Below are 19565 nucleotides of genomic sequence, written 5' to 3'. Positions count from 1 at the left end.
TGAGCTGGAAGCTCAGCCTGAAGAATCCTATGTGGATATTCCCTGTTGTTCTCTGCAGTGAGCTGGAAGCTCAAATCTAGGTCTGCCATGCTAAGCCTGAAGCTAGACGCTTAGCTTCTCATGAACTCTGCTAACCAACAGCCTCCGGTCCCAGTCAAGACTTCAGTGAAACAGTCTCAGAACGTGTTTATTCTCTCATGTTCAGAACTTTTAATAAACATTTGAACTTTTTCCCTGCCTCCTCCGTGTGTGTTCTGCATATGGGCTTGCTCCTTTGATCCATCATGACATTAAAGTTTTTTGGAGACACTGTATTGTTGGCTACAGAAACCTGTTCAAAGACTGACTGTTACTTTAGGTAAATGGCCTGTACTTATATAGCGCCTTTTTTCAAGTCAGGAGACTTGACCGAAGCCTTTACACTACATTCAGTCAAACACCCATTCACTCACACACTGATGGTGGAAAGCTACATTGTAGCCACAGCTGCCCTGGGGCTCACTGACATAACATGAATGCCTTTGACAGAATTCAAATGATCCATTTTAAGATTAATTCCAAGATTACAGGGAGATTAATCTAAATTAAAAAGCATCATCTATGCCCACCTCTAGTTTTTACCCAATCTATACTGATGAAAGGGCAAACCAATGAAGATCCTTATTGATTGTAAAGAAGTGAATATCACACCCACCCGAATGAAGCACAACTGTCTTTCTGTAAATGTCTCCATGTATCAGTGGAGCCAGTATTTCCATGTTTGTTCTCAGGTGGTTTGGTCAACTTTTGGGTTTAGAAGCAAATAAAACTCAGCAGAGATAAGACCAAATACCACCTTTAGTGATATGTAGACCTTCAGAACGGGTTAGGGTTAAGCCTAACCCAGGGGGCAGAAATGTTCCCTTCCTCCTGCAACGGTTCATAGCTCCCTTCTTTACCGCTGTGCACTGCAATAAAATGCTGCCTAATATCAGGGCGGCTGCACCTCTTTTCTTACCACATCAAAATATGTTTTTAAATAAAATTTTTCAGAGAGTCTAAGGGAGTCAAAGTGAGTCAAATGGGGTCAAAGAGAGTCAAATGGGGTCAAAGAGAGTCTAAGGGAGTCAAAGAGAGTCAAATGGGGTCAAAGAGAGTCTAAGGGAGTCAAATAGAGTCAAATGGGGTCAAAGAGAGTCAAAATGAGTCAAAGAGAGTCTTTCTTTTCCACTTTTCTCATGTTGTTTGAGAAGGAAAGACAGCCTTAAAACTTTTTTATCAGCCAACATATAAGCTGAAGCAGACTTAGATGATGGCTGAAGCTGACCTTGAACTTAACTAATTATTTTATAAAGGGAAATTTATGAAGAACAGGAATTTCCATTTCTGTAAATAAATAGAGTTGAGCTAAACTAACAGAACAGTTTGATTTCTGCTGAGATCAAGTCAAACACAGATGGAGTCGCTTTGTAAATCGAGTTCCAAAGCTGATTGATTCATGACTTTATTTTGCTGTATCAGAGTAAAGGAGACGGGACAGAAGTACAGATGCAAACGTTTCTTTTGTATATGTCTTAAGCATAGTGAAATACTATCTTTTCCTTGACTGGACCTGAAAAATAGAAGATTATGAGCGATGAAATGTGAAAAGAAGCTTTTTATTCCTCTGCTGCTGCCCGTCTCCTGATGACCAGGGAAACAGGCCCTTCAGGTAGAGCCTTGATCATGTTCCAGGCCTCGAATCTGGTCATGTCCTGCAGACCTGCTCCCTGAACCTGCAGGACTTCGTCTCCACACTGCAGACCGCTTTGCTCTGCTGCTCCACCTGAAAGCACAGATGTTTCCTCATCAGAAAAACTCCAGCTGGAGTTTAACTCTTTCCTGTAAACATGGCATACCCTTAAATATCCTGTTGATGACCAAAGGTCTGTCTCCTTGGATTGAACCTTTCCCTCCTTCCAAAGAAAAGCCAATCCCTCCAGCACCTTTCTCCAGGTCCACACTTATTGGGACGCCCTGTTCCTCTGCTGAGACAAAGTCACAGCCTTTCAGAACACAAACTGGGCAGAGGTCAGAGGTCAGGTGCTTTAGTGAGACTCACTGGGAGCACTGGGTTCCTCCCCTCTCCTGCTCCCTCCATCTTTGCCCTCTTCATCGGCTCTCTTGCAGATCACCACCACAGCCAGGGTTTGATTGCGGGCCTGACGTAGAACAGCCGTGGCGTCCGTGTGCTTGACTCCACGCAGAGTTTGGCCATTGATGGACAGAACCTCGTCTCCTTTCTGGATGGTTCCCTCCTGAGCTGCCAGTCCACATGGAAACACTTTGTGCACCTTTAGGGCAGAAAAGCACGGGAATGAACAGAAATAACCTTCTGGTGTAATGATTAATAAACAGAATGTGGCTGTGACTGGATGGGGTTAGGGTTAGCAGAACCAGGCTGAGGATTGTCGGATCATGGAAGCAGCTGCTGATCCCTGGAGAATGGAAAGTTTAAACCTAAACCTAAAGCAAGCAGCTTGATATATTCAATGAACTGATGGATAGAGAGGAAGATGAAGTGGTTGGAAGATGAGTTTTCACTCTGCTCACTGAAAGGACCAGGATCATCATCACATAAACAACACAGAGGAGCTTGGGTTCTCCTACCGTTGGTGCTTTGTTCTCCAGGTCACATCCTCCAGCGATGCTGAAGCCCAACCCAGCTCCTTCCTCTTTATGCAGGATCACAACGTGGATGTCCACCAGTTGCTGAGCAGAATGAAGTCATCATCAGACTTTACTTAATTTCTAAATATGTTTCCACACTAAACATTCAACTAGCTAATCAGATGTTTAGGGAATTTGGAAATATGTATGTATGATATGGTGATTATATGGTGATTCTCTTTTCCGAGGCTAAATAAGTCAAAGTATTGCTGCAAAAGGTTGAAGTTTATCAGCCTTCAGTCCAACTTTATGGTGACTGATCCGGTTCAGGTGCGTTTATCACAGTATTTAGGTTCAGAGCTTTAATCAGAGGTTTAAGTTTGCAGTCTTTCCCCAATGTTGGTATTTCTGACAGTCCAAATATGGTCACAGACTCTCCCTCCATCCTGTCATAATACCAGCATCCCCTTTGTGGCCTCAATGACTATCCGAATCAAACATCCTCCTTTGTTTTCCGTATCATTTTAATCAGGACTACTTGGTAGTTAAATGTAGACCACCTTGTCCATCTGATCCTGATCAATAAACCATTCAGAGGGGCTGGTGGCGAGCCCCAGGGCAGCTGTGGCTACAGGGCGTGACTGACTGATTAACTGGATGCAATGCAGTTACTTTTAATGCTCTTCAGTTTTTATAGATCATTTGATTTGTAAAAACAATAATTTCCTTTTCTATATGAAATCTCTGTGTCTGCATTAAAAAATAAATGTTATTGGTCCACCGATGAATTTTAGAGCAATAGAGGTACTTAGATAGTTTAGTTTTTACCTTCAGTGTCTCTTCTTCCAAAGTCTTAGCTTCTTCAATCATCTTTCGGATTTCCTGGGAAGGAATTCCTGACATGACGGAGTGAAGGCAGGTTGCCTGGTCCAAGTTCTCCCTGCCTTGCTCAATGGTGCATTCTCTCAGAGTTGCTAAGCTGCATTAAAGAAAGAGAACACATGAGGAATGCCGGTGATCACACACATACCTGTGGAAAGCCATCTCACCTGACAGAGAATCCTTTATTTGTGCAGACCGTACTCAGCTCAGACTCCGAGGGATTATCTACCTCCCTCGCTGGGGGGTCCATTAAGCTTTGGGACGGAGGGTTCCCTTGGTAGGAAGTAGGGTGGGAGCGCATTATTGCCTGTGAAACCTGGAGAGCAAATTACCAGAAAGTAAACAAAACCAGGTGATTACATTCATTTCAGTTGATCCCTTTTATACAGCAATGTAGTCCAGTCATGATTGCTTAATTCTATTTAAAGGAACCCTGCAGATTGCATCGAGGAATTGACTGGAATTAATCTTCTTAATCCCTCACACCGAGCATGCATGCAGTGACAGTGGAGAGGAAAAATTCACCCTGAACAGGAAGAGACCTCCAGCAGAACCAGAAGCAGGCTCAGCGTTAGCAGTATTCAGGTGAGGATAAGAAGCAGACATAGAAATCTAGAATATGTTCAATGTCAGTAGTTGCTGTTATGGCTTCTTCCAGGATAGAAACAGCTCAGCCTCGTTGGGGCAGCAGTCAGACGATGATCAGGTCTATAGCTACAGTATTAGTGCTCACTGCAGTGAATGGAGGCCATGAAGGCTCCTTGCCGCTGCCCTCCAAAGGTCCATAGATCAGAGGTCTGATCAGTCAAACATGTCTGCCTTAGGATTGAAATGGTCAAATCGTGACATAAAAGTTATGCATTGTCTGTGGAAGTGAAATGACGTTCCTGTTTGCTGAGGGACCCAGGGGCAGACTGGCCATCGGATTAGGAGCTACTAGTGGGCTCTGATTTGCTGTAAATCCCACAAACTGAGAAGGAATGATTAGCAAGAAGCAGGAAGATGTTTCTGTGCTGCTGCACAGGTTAACCATCCGACCTGTATAGTTCTGAATGCAGGAGAGCAGAAAAGACATAGACACTAGTACAGCCTTCTTGGCATCCTTAAAGAGGATGGATGGATGGATGGATGGATGGATGGATGGATGGATGGATGGATGGATGGATGGATGGATGGATGGATGGATGGATGGATGGATGGACGGATGGATGGAGGAACGTGCCTCCATGTGTGACTCCATCCTGTCTTGGTGTGATGAGGTTACCTGGTTGCTGAAGGCAATGATCTTCCCAATGTGTTCCTCCTCCTGGCTCCTCGGGGGCCGGCCCTCTGCAGAGGGAGGAGCTGCCATTGGGGCCTCTCCACAGTCTTCTCCAGAGGTCTGGTCTGAGTGTTTCACCTCCTTCTGTTGATCCACTCTGACTGATGAAGGCTGGGCTTCTGTGGAGGTGGTCAGATCCTGCTCTTTCACCTCAGCTTCTTGGTTGGACTGTTGAACTTTCCTGTCTGAACTCTCCTCCATCACAGAGTCGCTGATGGTGTCAGAGAAGGGGACATCATTAGAGAGGTGGTTTCCAGAGATCTGGTCCTCAGGGGACTCCGCTTCAGTTTGATCGCTGTCTTCATGAAGGACTGACTGAACAGCAGAGGGTGGAGCAGAGACGTCCTCGGTCAGGACGGATGCAGACCGCTCTGACTCTTCATGAAGGACTGACTGAACAGCAGAGGGTGGAGCAGAGACGTCCTCGGTCAGGACGGATGCAGACCGCTCTGACTCTTCATGAAGGACTGATTGAACAGCAGAGGGTGGAGCAGAGACGTCCTCGGTCAGGACGGATGCAGACCGCTCTGACTGCGTCTCATCGGAGAGGTTTTGTTTGCTCTTGCCATCATCTCTGTCTGAAGCAGGAGGAGGGTGACTCGGACTCGTACACTGCTTTTCTTTCAAAGATAAGGAGTTGGAAGGAGTGGTGGATCTCCTGCCGGCTCTTTTGTCCGGAGCTTCTGGACTAGAAAACGTCTCAAAGGAGTGAATCTTCTGCCTGATGGACATGGTGGCTGCTCCTGAGGAGGACCTGCCCCCCAGGCTTCTGCTGACTCCAGCTGCAGCCACCTCTGCTGAATGATTAGCTTGCCTCATCTGATCCTGGTTGTCTCGTCTTTTCTTCAGACTTGGATTAAACCAGGCTGGTTTCGGGGCCACTGGGGGGGGTACTTTTGGCCCGGAGGCTTCATTAAGCTGGTCCTCTGAAGGAGGGGGCTCCAGGCTTCTTTTATCTTCCTTCATGGTTGCAGGGGGGGGCTCTGGTTGAGACGGGTCTATGGCAAAGCTCTGATCGATCAGTTTAAGCCTCAGATGAAGAACCTGCAAACAGCAAGGAACCATTTAGGAGCCAAGAAGCATTTCAAAAAAATCCTGAATAAATGCAGAATATTAGCAGTAAACTCTGATTTCCAAATATCTGGGATGTTTCTTCTCGTAGTCGGAGGCGACTCCCAACATGTTTGTTTGTGACTTAGAGGGTTTAGAATGCATCAGCAGCAGCTGTTGTTTACATAACTGTAGAATAAATAAATAAACAAGGTAATTTCAAGCTGTTTTGTGTTTTTTTTATAGCCAAGAGAATCTGTCTTTTTCCAACTTCTGTCCCTTCAGCCTGACAGAAATAAAAGTCACCAAACACAGTTTTCCAACCTGTAGTGTGTATTTATCATTTTTCATTGCTGATAAAAGACGATGGCTGAAAGCAGGGCACAAAAATGAAGATTTCCTTCATTTTTGTGCCCTGCCCTGATTTAAGGCTAGGCTTAAAACTTTCATTTTTGATAAAGCTTATAGTTAGGGTGGCTCAGGTTATCCTGAGCTATCTCTATAGTTATGCTGCTATAGGCTTAGACTTTTGGAGGACATAGGGACCCCCATTTCATCATTCTGCTTCATTCTCTCTCTGTTCTCCTATTCTGCAGAATCTGTTAGTTCAATCTCTAACCTTCTGCTCTCTCTGCTTTTCCTCAGAGTAGCTTTGCCTCGTCTGTTCCTGTTTGGCTGTGACGTCATCCTGGAAAAAAACATCAGCTGTGCTGCTTCTATCAACACCCTTGTTAATAGATGTTGGAGATCGGCCTGTTTTCCAGTGTGGTCCTGTTTCTCTGACCGTGACTGAGTGGATGTGCTCTCTTCGTCCTCTGGCATGGGAGCTGCCTTGGAGCTCGTCTGCCTGGCTGTGTGTTTCCTGGACGGGGCCGCCTTTTACAGCTGCTTTTTGTATCTCTGCTTCTGTCTCCTTGAACCCCAGTCGGCCTCGGCAGATGGCCGCTCACACTGAGCCTGGTTCTGCTGGAGGTTTCTTCCTGTTAAAAGGGAGTTTTTCCTCTCCACTGTCGCTACAAGCATGCTTAGTGTGGGGGATTGTATTTGAGTCAATGAGTCAATGCAATCAACTGGTTTTCCTTAGATAGAAAACTTTGTATCAATTTGACTGTATGATCTGGTTGAACTGTAAAGTGCCTTGAGATGACATGTGTTGTGAATTTGGCGCTATATAAATAAACTGAATTGAATTGAATTGAATTGAATTTCCTGAAAAGATGAGAGATTAGACTTTCTGCTAAACCCCCTTCTAATGTAAAATATCACAGATTACTGGATTAAGGACATTTCTGTTATACGACATGCCATCACACATAAACAATTTCTGAGAATTTGGAAACAGTTGCTCTTTATTTACATGGTTGAGGACCTATTTATTGTTCCACGCTGCCCCTCCTCCCTTTCATCGTGGGGGGCAGATTCCCCTGCCCCTCCCATTTGCTGAACAAACTTCTGCTGCTGTTGTTTAACAGCATTTTAACCATTTATCATTTAAGCTGAATGTATTTTATGTTATTTTAATTGCACTGTTGTTCTCATCATACCTGCTGCTATTAGTGAATGTATTAACATCTGGCCTATCCTGGACAATCTCAGAAGCCAGTTAAAGGATTCTTAGGGTTTTATTCTTTTTCTTTATTCTTTTTGTTTTCGTTAAACTAGTCATTTAATCTACCTGGTGTTTATTTTCTAATAGCGTGTATTGTTTGCATAGATGTTAGATTTCTGTAATCCTGAATTATTAGAATAAAGACGTCAGTGTTTAACTTGTAGTGGTCTTGTAATCCATATAGCGGACTGTTTGTCACTGAGGCCAGAGACGCCCTCTTTTGGTAATAATTTAAATAAACAGAGACAAATAGTTATTTGATTGATAATTAATAGCTCTGCTGATAACCTAGCCTGGGTCACTATTGATCTGGATACCTGGATATAAACCGCCGGTTTAAATCCGGTGGATGGATGGATGGATGGATGGATGGATGGATGGATGGATGGATGGATTGATTGATTGATTGATTGATTGATTGATTGATTGATTGATTGATTGATTGATTGATTGATTGATTGATTGATTGATGGATGGATGGATGGATGGATGGATGGATGGATGGATGGATGGATGGATGGATGGATGGATGGATGGATGGATGGATGGATGGATGGATGTTTTAAACAAAATATAGAAAAATAATGACAGTTTCAAAATTCACAGGATTTCTTTCCCTCGTTATGGAAGAATGGATTATATCCGGTGTTGGGATCTGGAGTTTCTGCCACCTGTCTCCAGCAGAGAGCGCCCTGGGTCTCCTGAGCAGGAGCTTCAGGCACACCTGAGGATCATCAGCTGATCAGGAGACCAGCTACATAAGCAGCAGCCAGACCTGTCTTCAGTGCCAGAGTGTTGCCAAGTTATGGTTAGCAAAACCTGAGTCAAGCGTGCTAAGTCTGTTGTCTGATACTCTGAGGAGTAACCTGAGATCTAACCCGTTTTTGTCTTCTCTGCTTCCTAGACCTGTCTTGCTGCCCTCACGAGCCAAACCTGAAGATCCACAAGCTCTGTCTGATTCCAGTTCTCAGGAGAGAACTTTGGCAAACCCTCAAGGTCTATACTCGAATCTGAAGACAAGCTCTGCCGCTGCAAGCTCTCTGCTGCAACAACGAACTCTGGACCCAACTGGTTCCCTCTCTCACCGGGTCTGTCTAATTACCTTCAGGTACATTACTGAATCAGACTCTGTCAAGATTTCCCCAGACCTCCTGGCTAACCTAACTATACCTTCTCTACAGAGAACCCTCGTGAAGTCTGTCCCAGACCAGAACCTGTTTCCAATGATTTACTTGTGTGAACATCTTAATAAACTGTTTGAACTTTTACTCCCGTTCCCGTGGTGTGTTCTGCATGTGGGTTAATTCAGTAAGCCATCATGACATCCGGTGGCTAAAATAGTTGGTTTCCCTCTCATAATTTTGGCAAATAAAGATCAAACGTCACCAAATCCACAGAGTTTGTTGTTGATGAAGAGAGGAATAAACACAGTTAAAGACTTGAAGGTACATTTATTTAATCCCATGTTATGGAGGAGGATTGTTCTGTGTGATAGAATGTAGTTTACTAGAAATTTCCTTAATCCAGAAATCTGTCATTTTACATTAGAACTGGATTAACCACAAAGTCTCATTACAGTCTCATCTTCGCCCTCAGTGCTAAGCTTTTGATCTAGAATCCTAGATCCTCCCCTGGTTGAGATGTAGATTCCATCTTCCTTTAGAAGGGAAGGAAAGACAGCAGTGGGATCTGGAATGCTACTTTGGGAAAATGGCATTTTCCATTTTCACCCAAGGTCCTGCCGGCCACCAGATGTTGTTATCTGGTTTTATTGACGATGTATTTTTGCAGTTATGAAGAAGAATGTTCATATATGTGGTTGTAAATGTGTGTCTGTGTTGAAGAAAACCAAATCTTTTGAAATTGTGGCTGAATGTTTTCCTGAAATGACAGCATGTTTTCAATATTCCACTGCGACCTGCTAACTGTTAGTCTAGCCCCCGTCTGAACGCTACTTCTTCTTTGTCTCTGGTTGCAAACTACAGGTGATTCTTCATCTTCTTCTTCAAGATTAGGGGCAACCAACTTTAAAGGGCATTACAGCCCCCTACTGGAGGCTACTGCTGAGACAACAGGCCTACAACCTGCATTCACATTCACACAAAAACTGTATCTACAACTTGCTATAAGCCCTGTGTCCTTTGAAAAGTACAAAACAACCTTAAGCTGTGCTCTACTACTCTTTAAACTCCTTTGCATTCAGTTCTCTAAGCCTCCTCCTCCATAGTGCATGGTAGCCTTAACCTGCTCTACAGTCACCTTCTCCTGGAAACCTTCATATCTCCCAGGCTGGTGTTTCCCTCTGCTGTGTGTGATGATCTAACCTTACTGGTCTTTGCTACTCCTCATTAATACGCACAATTCTTTTTACCTCACATTACTTTTATTAAGAGCCTATTTTGCCAGTCTGTCCACTCCTCTGCCAGTCTGTCCACTCCTCTGCCAGTCTGTCCACTCCTCTGCCAGTCTGTCAACTCCTCTGCCGGTCTGTCCACTCCTCTGCCAGTCTGTCCACTCCTCTGCCCGTCTGTCCACTCCTCTGCCAGTCTGTCCACTCCTCTGCCCGTCTGTCCACTCCTCTGCCTGTCTGTCCACTCCTCTGCCGGTGTCTACTCTGGCAGGGAGTCAGGGACAGCACTGCTGATGCAGAGCGCTATGATCACTCCTCTGAAACAGTTAATTAACGCCTAAATTAACTTCAAATGTAGAAACCTGCCGGCAGAATATGTTGGCTTTTATTATCCTGCTGCCTGTAGTTTGTAGCATAATTATTGATAATAGTAAAACTGGTGGATTATGTTAGTTTGGTGTTTCATTTCCCCTTTAAACCTCGTTTCTTGGACATAAAATTTAAATTCTTTAATGGCAGCATTAGGAAAAACTGCATCATAGTGAATCCTGACTTTAGGGATTAGGGAGGTTTTCCTGGACCTCCTTCCATGGTAATCTGACAAGATTAGGATGATCTGCTGCTGCCTTTACTTTCATTTTTTCATTTTATTTCTGCAGTACTATTAATGACCCAGCAATGAACGTCACTAATGCCATTTTATCAAGGAAAGAACCTTTTGTAAACTATTTGGACAATTGTTCATCACATAGCTTTGAACCAGCATAGGCCTTGCTGGGCTACAACACAAGGGCTGCACCCCGTCCCACACCTTGACCCCATAACCGGGGTCTCTGCCACATCTTGCCCAGATGTGTAGATGGTCTGACTGGAAAGCTCATAACTTTGTCTGGCTGGTTTTCTTCCTGAAACTCAGTTAAAATGGTCTCAGTCCTCTTTAAAATTCAATTCAATTCAATTCAGTTTATTTATATAGCGCCAAATTCACAACACATGTCATCTCAAGGCACTTTACAGTTCAACCAGATCAAATTGATACAAAGTTTTCTATCTAAGGAAAACCAGTTGATTGCATTGACTCATTGACTCAAATACAATCCCCCACACTAAGCATGCTTGTAGCGACAGTGGAGAGGAAAAACTCCCTTTTAACAGGAAGAAACCTCCAGCAGAACCAGGCTCAGTGTGAGCGGCCATCTGCCGAGGCCGACTGGGGTTCAAGGAGACAGAAGCAGAGATACAAAAAGCAGCTGTAAAAGGCGGCCCCGTCCAGGAAACACACAGCCAGGCAGACGAGCTCCAAGGCAGCTCCCATGCCAGAGGACGAAGAAAGCACATCCACTCAGTCACGGTCAGAGAAACAGGACCACACTGGAAAACAGGCCGATCTCCAACATCTATAAACAAGGGTGTTGATAGAAGCAGCACAGCTGATGTTTCTTTCCAGGATGACGTCACAGCCAAACAGGAACAGACGAGGCAAAGCTACTCTGAGGAAAAGCAGAGAGAGCAGAAGGTTAGAGATTGAACTAACAGATTCTGCAGAATAGGAGAACAGAGAGAGAATGAAGCAGAATGATGAAATGGGGGTCCCTATGTCCTCCAAAAGTCTAAGCCTATAGCAGCATAACTATAGAGATAGCTCAGGATAACCTGAGCCACTCTAACTATAAGCTTTATCAAAAAGGAAAGTTTTAAGCCTAGCCTTAAAAGTAGACAGGGTGTCTGCCTCACGGACTAAAACTGGTAGTTGGTTCCACAGGAGAGGAGCCTGATAACTAAAAGATCTGCCTCCCATTCTACTTTTAGAAATTCTAGGAACCACTAGTAAACCTGCAGATTGAGAGCGAAGTGCTCTGTTAGGAACATAAGGAACAATCAGATCTCTGATATAAGATGGAGCTTGGCCATTTAAGGCTTTATATGTGAGAAGGAGGATTTTAAATTCTATTCTTGATTTAACAGGAAGCCAATGAAGAGAAGCCAGGACAGGCGAGATATGATCTCTCTTTTTAATTTTCATTAGAACTCTGGCTGCAGCATTTTGGATCAGCTGAAGGCTTTTAACTACAGTTTGTGGACTTCCTGATAGTAAAGAATTACAATAGTCCAGCCTTGAAGTAACAAATGCATGGACTAGTTTCTCAGCATCACCCCTGGACAGGATATTTCTAATTTTTGCAATGTTCCTCAGATGAAAGAAGGAAATTCTAGAAACCTCTTTGATGTGGGATTTAAATGACAGGTCCTGATCAAAAACAACAATCAACTTTATTGAACTCGTTCTTACTGGATTTGTCACTTTCCCTCCTTTAAGGTGCTTTTCCAGCTCTTCCATCCCACACTTACATCCCCCCAACACCATAATCACCCCCTTCCCCCACTCCTCCGCTACCCTCAACTTTTTCAGCTGCTCTTTATTTGCACAGCGAAAAAAAAAAAGAAAAAAGGTTTCCAAGAACTTTAGCAGACATTTATAGCTAAAACAGAAGTTATGATAAAGGGACTCACTTCTTGACGTTACCTGGTGTCTCTTCATTAAACTCAAGATAGAAATAGAAACTGTTCTGGGTTTTCTTTGGGTTGAATCTAGCGGTGGGCCGTTATCGGCGTTAACGCCATGCGACAGAGTATTAGGGCCAGGCTTGAGATTTCTTCCCTTCTATTAGGAGAATAAAGTCCTAAGATTACTAGAAACAAGTTGTTTTTTATTACAACTCCTACAAGAAGCCCTTTCTTCCCTAAAATGAGGAATGAGGAGCATCATGTGAAGTTATACTTTAGCATCGGTTTGGCAAATCTTTTAGCAGCAGCATCAAACTGGGCAGGATGTCAAAGTGGACTCTGGTTGCTGATTGGTGGAGCTCGACGCCCGTCATCTGCTGGGCGGAGCTCCAAGCTTTCTTTCTGAAACAGGTTGTTGAATGATGACTTTATTCTCTTAATAATACAACTTTATTGTGACCTTACGCTCTTTATTTATTCAACACAAACATAGGAAATGCTTTATATCCCTTCTGTCCAACTAGTGAAACATTGTTCTGATAGTGCCAATGTTCACACTTACAACTGCAACCTCCAGAACATTATGTTTGCTTAGCATGACCAGACTACTACCATCCCTGAGGTTCAGTTTCTTCTCAAAGTGATCCAGCCTCCAGTGGCATCTGACCCTCACTGAGGGGTCTTCACTGAGGGGCCCATATCTAGTCCACCTAGTCTACTTTGAGAAGCTAAGCGGCTTATTTTCTGATTGATTCATTGAAACCTGAGGAGAGTTCAGCCTTTAACCTGGCTTCTGCTCTCCAGAGGTTCCTGCTCCTGCTGATCAGTTCCCTGCTTAGTAGGTAAAGCCTCTAACCAGCATGTGTGCTGAGCGATGAGGTCGTGGCATTTAGCGCTCACTGAGAGAGAATAGGGATGATCCTTTTCTGCAGGGGGGGGGCCTTGATAGCTTTAGGGGTCTATCTCAGTCAGAGCTACGCATGAATTTCCTGGGTCTGACAGAAAAGAGATGCGATAACAAAGTAAAACACATCTGCTGTGGTGGAAAAGATTAAAACAAAGAAAAATTTCTCTTTCAGTCCTGTAAAATAAAGGAGGGATGTTAAAAAACATGCTTACATCTCCCCCAGAGGGGAAAAACACTTCTGGAGGACAGAATAAACCCTGCAGTGCTGATTCAGGCAGACACAATCACCCTTTGCCATCCAGCTAAAGTCAGCCAATCATCTGTTCCTGGAGGTGCGGATGTCAAACAGCAGGGCTGTTGGCACAGACTGACTGTTTGTGATAAGCGGCCACCAGACAGTGCTGTAATGCGAATCCACCCATTTACGGGTTTGTCTTTACCAGTAAAAAAAAAAAAAAAAGTCAAGATCATCTCCATTGGAAGTCAATGGGGCTGCCATTGTGCGGCACCCAGAGTGCAGTCTGTGGGATCAGCTGGTGAAGGTTCATCCAGGTCATAGTCATTTGAAGACATTTGGCTTCCCCTCCAGGAAGCTTTCTCAATTCAAAATGTCTGGATTCGCATAGTTTGAGGCTTTATATAGATCGAACTGGGTACTTATCAGAGCCCCAGTGTACCGCTAGGTCACCACTCCCCCAAACAAGTCATAAATCTGCATCACACTGATAGCATCAAACCTAATAGAACAGGACATACTTCATGGGATACACCATGGACCCCTGGAAGGCTTGGATGATGGTGTGTTTTACAATGCTGTGAGGGGAGGATATTAAAGATGTGTGGAGTTTTGGTTTTATGATACTCGGATTTGTCCTGTTTGGATTTGGAGGATACCTGCTGTATCTACAATTACAGAGGATTTCAGCTGCAATTTGGGTATTGATCAGGTTGCCGGAAGAGGTTGACGCCCTCACAAAGGCTGTGAACGAGCAGGACCAGGAGCTGAGCCGCATGCTGGGTGTGATTGAACACAGGCTGGCTGTGGTGGTTCAACCCAAAGGTGAAATGGGAAAATATCTTGGATGCGCACGCTCGATTCAAGGCAGAAAAGCCAAACACATTTGGGATGTTTAATTTCACCACGAAAGAGCCAGCAAGAAAAGACTGAAGGCTGAAAATTCCTGTGCTGCTGCATTCAAAACAATAAGTGTTACTCTGGATTTGACCTCCCCCCCCTTTATCTAATCTTCCCTGGATGTTATGGCGAAAGGGCCCAGAAGGACTGCTCCCCCCTCCCCTACCCAGGAACATCTCATAGAGGACGATGGCCTGTGGTCAGCGTTCACGGACATATTGAATGCATTCGTGAAGACACACAACTAATGTCTCAAATGTCAGATTGACTCCATGTGACTAAGCCTCTGATGTGAGCCTGTGCTGAGATGTCTCTGTTACATCTGCTTTTCTTGTGCGGAGGTTCTTTTTATATCTCAAACTATATCCTGTCAAGGATAAAATGTGGCTCCACAGAGATAAAGGGGGCGCTATAGAGAACCGTCTGGGACCTGGGCAGCCAGGTAACCGGTGGGAACCTGGCAGCCATAAGAATGCGGCAAAGGCAGCGTTCTGATGGCACGCACGGCCTCAGTAAATCCATTCCCTCTCTCAGCCCCTATCGCCCCCGACCCACCCACCCACTGTATGTGATCTATTGTGATGAATGGTTGAACTGAAACTGAAATCTAGATTGCAATGTAAATTGAAGTTGACAATAAAGTTGATTGATTGATTATAGATGAACATTTTCTATCTGTTGTGGTTCTAGATGTTGCACAGACAGTTAATTTGAGCTTTGCTTTATAGAATGCTATGTATTTTAATAACTTTTCATAATCTTTTTCAGTCAAATGTGGGGAATAGTTTTCTTGTGTGTACCGCACTATGGAGGACCAACTCTGCCATATTTAAAAATAAATACAGAAAGAAATTAATGCTCAATAAATAAATAAGCATACAATTAATTGCCACCAAAAATACAATAAACAAATAAATGTAAGTAGAAATTAAATTAAACAGGGAAACATAAATGTATATAACTCTTTTAATTAGCTTCTTTATTTATTTGCCTTTGTAATATTTACCTTATTTATTTTTTTGTCCTTTATAATCTTCAACTTTATTTTTTAATTACTTATATTTTTAAGTATTTATTTATTTGAATGTTATAATATTTTTGTCTGTTTTATTCTTCCTTTGTATTTTTTTTTACCTTAGTTATTTCTTCACCGCTGTTTATTTCTCTCTGCCCTTTTTACTTTTCTGCCTCATTATGCAAATGAATATGGGGGCGTGTCCTAGCGAGTCATCTTCTGCTCATTGGTTGGCGGCCATCTTCTTAACTCACAGAGCTCAGAGTACTAAGTTAAATGTTCTCTTTTCTGTTGCTGTTGTTCAATAAAAGTAAGTTTTAAGATTATTTGAGACGAGAACATTATACTTTTAAGCATCACCATATGGCCCATTCACAGATTCAAAGCGTAATTTAAAAGAAAAAGTTCTGAACTTGAGAGAACCGCGGAAACCAGCGGAGCTCCGAAGCTAACGGTAGCCCGTCTGCAGCGGCCCTCTCTCGGCATAGCCCTGTGTGAAGCGTGTTGGTTAGCATTTTACTACATCGGTCGAATCTACAGGAGGAGAGTCTGAAGTCAAGACAGAAGTCATTAGAACGGGAGTAGGGACTTTGCCAAATACAACAAAAAATCGCCATCATAGCCAGCGGTCCTTCACAGCCGCTGGCTGTGAAGGACATTCATGTTTCACAGCTGCGGTTCGACCTGGCTGCCGTTAGCTTTGGAGCTCCGCTGGTTGCCGCGGTCCTCTCAATATCAGAACATTTTCTTTTAAATTACGCATTAAATCTGTGAATGGGCCATATGGAGATGCTTAAAAGTATAATGTTCTCACCTCAAATAATCTTAAAAAGTAATTTATTGAACAACAGCAACAGAAAGAGAACATTTAACTTAGTACTCTGAGCTCTGTGAGTTAAGAAGATGGCCGCCAACCAATGAGCAGAAGATGACTCTATAGGACACGCCCCCATATTCATTTGCATAATGAGACAGAAATGTAAAGCTGGCAGACAGAAATAAATAGCGGCGAAGAAATAACTAAGGTAAAAAAAATACAAAGGAAGAATAAAACAGACAAAAATATAACATGCACATAAATAAATACTTTAAAATATAATTAATTAAAAAATAAAGTCGAAGATTATAAAGGACAAAAAAGTAAATAAGGTAAATATTAAAAATGCAAATAAATAAAGAAGCTAATTAAAAGAGTTATATATATTTATGTATCACTGTATAATTTAATTTCTACTTACATTTATTTGTTTATTGTATTTTTGGTGGCAATTAATTGTATGGTTATTTATTTATTGAGCATTTATTTATTTCTGTATTTTTAAATATGGCAGAGTTGGTCCTCCATACGGCACAGAAACAGAAGTGAAAAGAATCTGCTGAGATCTGCTCACCCTGCCTAGTCACAGCCTCTCTATACGCAGCCAGTGAGACATGGAAAAAAATCAGATCAGAGAATAAAAAGTCGGTGTGTTCAAACTGACACCTGATTAATAAAGAGTTCTAACAATGGCTTTTTTCCCCCCTTGATTTTAAATCCAAATTTAAGAAAATATAATTATTGATCTGAGGCACCAAGCAAACGTCCAGCAGGGGGCGGCAACCAGACAAGAAGAAGTGTGCAGATGGTGGCTGAAGATTTGGTTGAATCAATGTTTTCTGTTTTCTCAGAAACATATCTATAACCACATTCTTAAAAATTCATTTTACATAACTACAGAAAAACATTGTGAATAAAACCAGACATTGGGTGGCCACTAGGACCTGTGGTGAAACTGGCATATGCCAGATAACACTTTCACGGCCACTGAGGATAAAGTAAGTATTATTGGTAATAAAATTATTATAAAGGCAATAAGTTCATTATTAATATAAACGGTTCTTCTAAGTGAAACACCCTTTACTTTCTATAGATCTTTATCTAGATACATGTGATGCACTGACAGTAGTAGTGGGAAGTATTGCTTTATTATTACAAAAAGCCCTTTTTTGCTATTATTATGTGATTTATTTTATTTATTTTTTTTTATGAACTTTGCGCCATCAGGATAATTTCTTTAGTTCTCTGCGGTGAATATTTTTCAGACCCCAGGAAGAAGAGCAGCAGCGTTAGACGTAGTTAACGGCTATCAGCTTGCAGTCCTCTGACATTTAGAGCTGAAATAATGTAACTGTGAGGACTGGAGGCGGTCCTTCTGCAGGACCCCGCCTCCTCTCCTCGTTCTGAATCACGCTGGTTCCACAACAGATCACTTCCGCTTCCTTTCTGAGGCGGTTCTCCTACTTCCTGCTGCAGCCATGGGAGTTGCTGGCCGTGGTCTCAATCAGTTTGGGGACCATCTTTCTCCGTGTCGTTGGGCTCCTCTAGAAGAGGGCAGAACTGAATATCAGAAGCCACCTTCCCTGCATTCAGGATTTGCTCGTTCTCCAAATTGTTGCACAAACATTGAAGCAGACTTTCTTCTAACCAGCATGTCTGAGATCGATCTGCCTGCCATTCAGGCTGCTAACAGAGATGCAGCGCGTCATTGCATCCCGCACCATGACACTAACGCTGCTTCCCTCAGTGATAAACCCAAACAGGAAGTCCAGTCTGTGTCTCCGTCCTTTAAGGGACCAAAAACCACAGACTGTTGGAAGTTCCTCTGATATTCCTGCATGCAGACTCTAAGCTTTGTTTCTTACCTGTGCTGATCGTTCTTCATGCACTCCACAGCGTCCGAACTCCGCTGTACGCCGCTCTAACTGTTCTTCCTGTCACACAAACAGGAAGTGTGTCTCACAACACTCAGCAACCACAGAGAGGTGCAAAAAAAGATCTTTCAGAGACTATTGAGGAGCCATTTCCTCAGTGAGTTCAGTCTGATCTGATGTTGATCTCTGCAGGTATGTCCTCCATCCCCTCCAAGTAGAAGAGCAGGAAGTCCAGAGTAACCCTGAATCTGCAGCTTTCAGCAGGAATACCATACATGGTGTGCGCTACGGCCGGAGCTGCAGGCTGTTTACCAACCACTAAAATAAGGAAGAAGAACTTTTTTTCTTTTTTCCTCCCAGATGAGTCTATAAAACCCCAAAACTGTTGAAGGATCCTTAATAATAAATCACATAAAGCAATAAAAGTAGTGAGAGAGCAGTGCTGCTGGTTGAACTCTGAGGTCTACTTATTGGTTCAAACTTCAGATTCATCAGATGATTTAAACCTGATTCATCAGTTAGATGTTAAAAACCCGGGAATCAATCAATCAATCAATCAATCAGTGAACCATACAGCGTTAATAGGACAACCACTAAAAAACCTGTAAAAAAACTGTAGCCTCTGTGCTCCTTTTAGGGCATATAGAGGCGTTCCACAGCGCTGTGCTCTCTCAGGGATGCTCTATGTGTAATGATCTCAGAATATTGAACCCAGAATTCAAGGCGAGACAGGCAGTGGGAAAGTTCAAAACGTTTATTATAAACTAACAGGTGCGCGGGGCTGCTCGTCTGCTACGGGGCAGATCTCTGCAGGGATGGGAGAATACAGGTCAGTGACTGGATGTGGAGCGGAATACGACTTGGAGCAAAGTCACTGACCTGATTCAAAGTTCAGTCCGTTCGCGGAGAACATAGCAGAATCCAGGCGGGAGGTTTGACCGCAGATGCGGCGGCCAAGCCCCCAGCAGTTCCTAGAGAGCGAGTGGAGCGGGCGCCAGCCGACGCCGAGCAGCAACCAAGTCCAGAAGGGAAATCCAAGGCCAAAGTCAGAAGACAGTTCCAGGTTCAGAAGCCGGTAGAATCCAGGACCAGATGCGACAAACAGAGCAGACAGGGGGAAGGCAGAACTCGAGATCCACAGGACAGAAAACTGGTCAATAGCAGGAAAACAGGCAGACTAAAGAAAGCTAGGAAACATCTCACCAAAACACTCAAATAACCTGCCGCTGATGGGAGGCAAACACACAACTTAAATAGTAGAGGAACCAGGTGAAAATGATCGGCGTTAATCAGCCGCAGAACCAATTAGACAGGGGAGCAAGGAGCAAAGGAAAAAACCAAACCATCAGCACCAAGATCATGACTCTATGCACTCTCCCTGGAATCTCTGCACCAAAAAAATAAATGCTCAAGTGTTCATGGTTTTATTATAACTGGTTTTAACAGAAATATTCTGGTGAAGGTTCTCAGTC

The 19565-nt window shown here is 43.3% G+C and overlaps 1 protein-coding gene across 3 annotated transcripts; it reads right to left on the bottom strand.

The window, feature by feature from the left end:
- Positions 1 to 1449: 1449 nt before the first annotated feature.
- On the bottom strand, positions 1450 to 18376 carry il16 (interleukin 16). Of its 3 annotated transcripts, XM_038307634.1 has the most exons (9): positions 18085 to 18376; positions 5333 to 5875; positions 4775 to 5254; positions 3678 to 3826; positions 3457 to 3607; positions 2629 to 2730; positions 2081 to 2312; positions 1878 to 2006; positions 1450 to 1804 (listed from the first exon to the last, which is right to left on the bottom strand). In XM_038307634.1, the coding sequence occupies exons 2-9, from the start codon at positions 5795 to 5797 to the stop codon at positions 1638 to 1640; spliced, it is 1875 nt and encodes a 624-aa protein (XP_038163562.1). In that variant the 5' UTR covers positions 5798 to 5875; positions 18085 to 18376; the 3' UTR covers positions 1450 to 1637. The 3 variants fall into 3 exon arrangements, with proteins under 3 accessions (XP_038163562.1, XP_038163560.1, XP_038163559.1); XM_038307632.1 differs by having other exon boundaries at positions 1878 to 2003; positions 4775 to 5875; XM_038307631.1 differs by having other exon boundaries at positions 4775 to 5875; positions 18085 to 18375.
- Between the last annotated feature and the right edge of the window lie 1189 nt (positions 18377 to 19565).

The sequence above is a fragment of the Cyprinodon tularosa genome, unplaced genomic scaffold, assembly GCF_016077235.1.
Source record: "Cyprinodon tularosa strain WSP-4 unplaced genomic scaffold, ASM1607723v1 ctg616, whole genome shotgun sequence".
In the NCBI taxonomy this organism is placed as follows: domain Eukaryota; kingdom Metazoa; phylum Chordata; class Actinopteri; order Cyprinodontiformes; family Cyprinodontidae; genus Cyprinodon; species Cyprinodon tularosa.
Note: the sequence above shows the minus strand (reverse complement) of the source record. Positions and strands in the feature narration are given on the sequence as shown.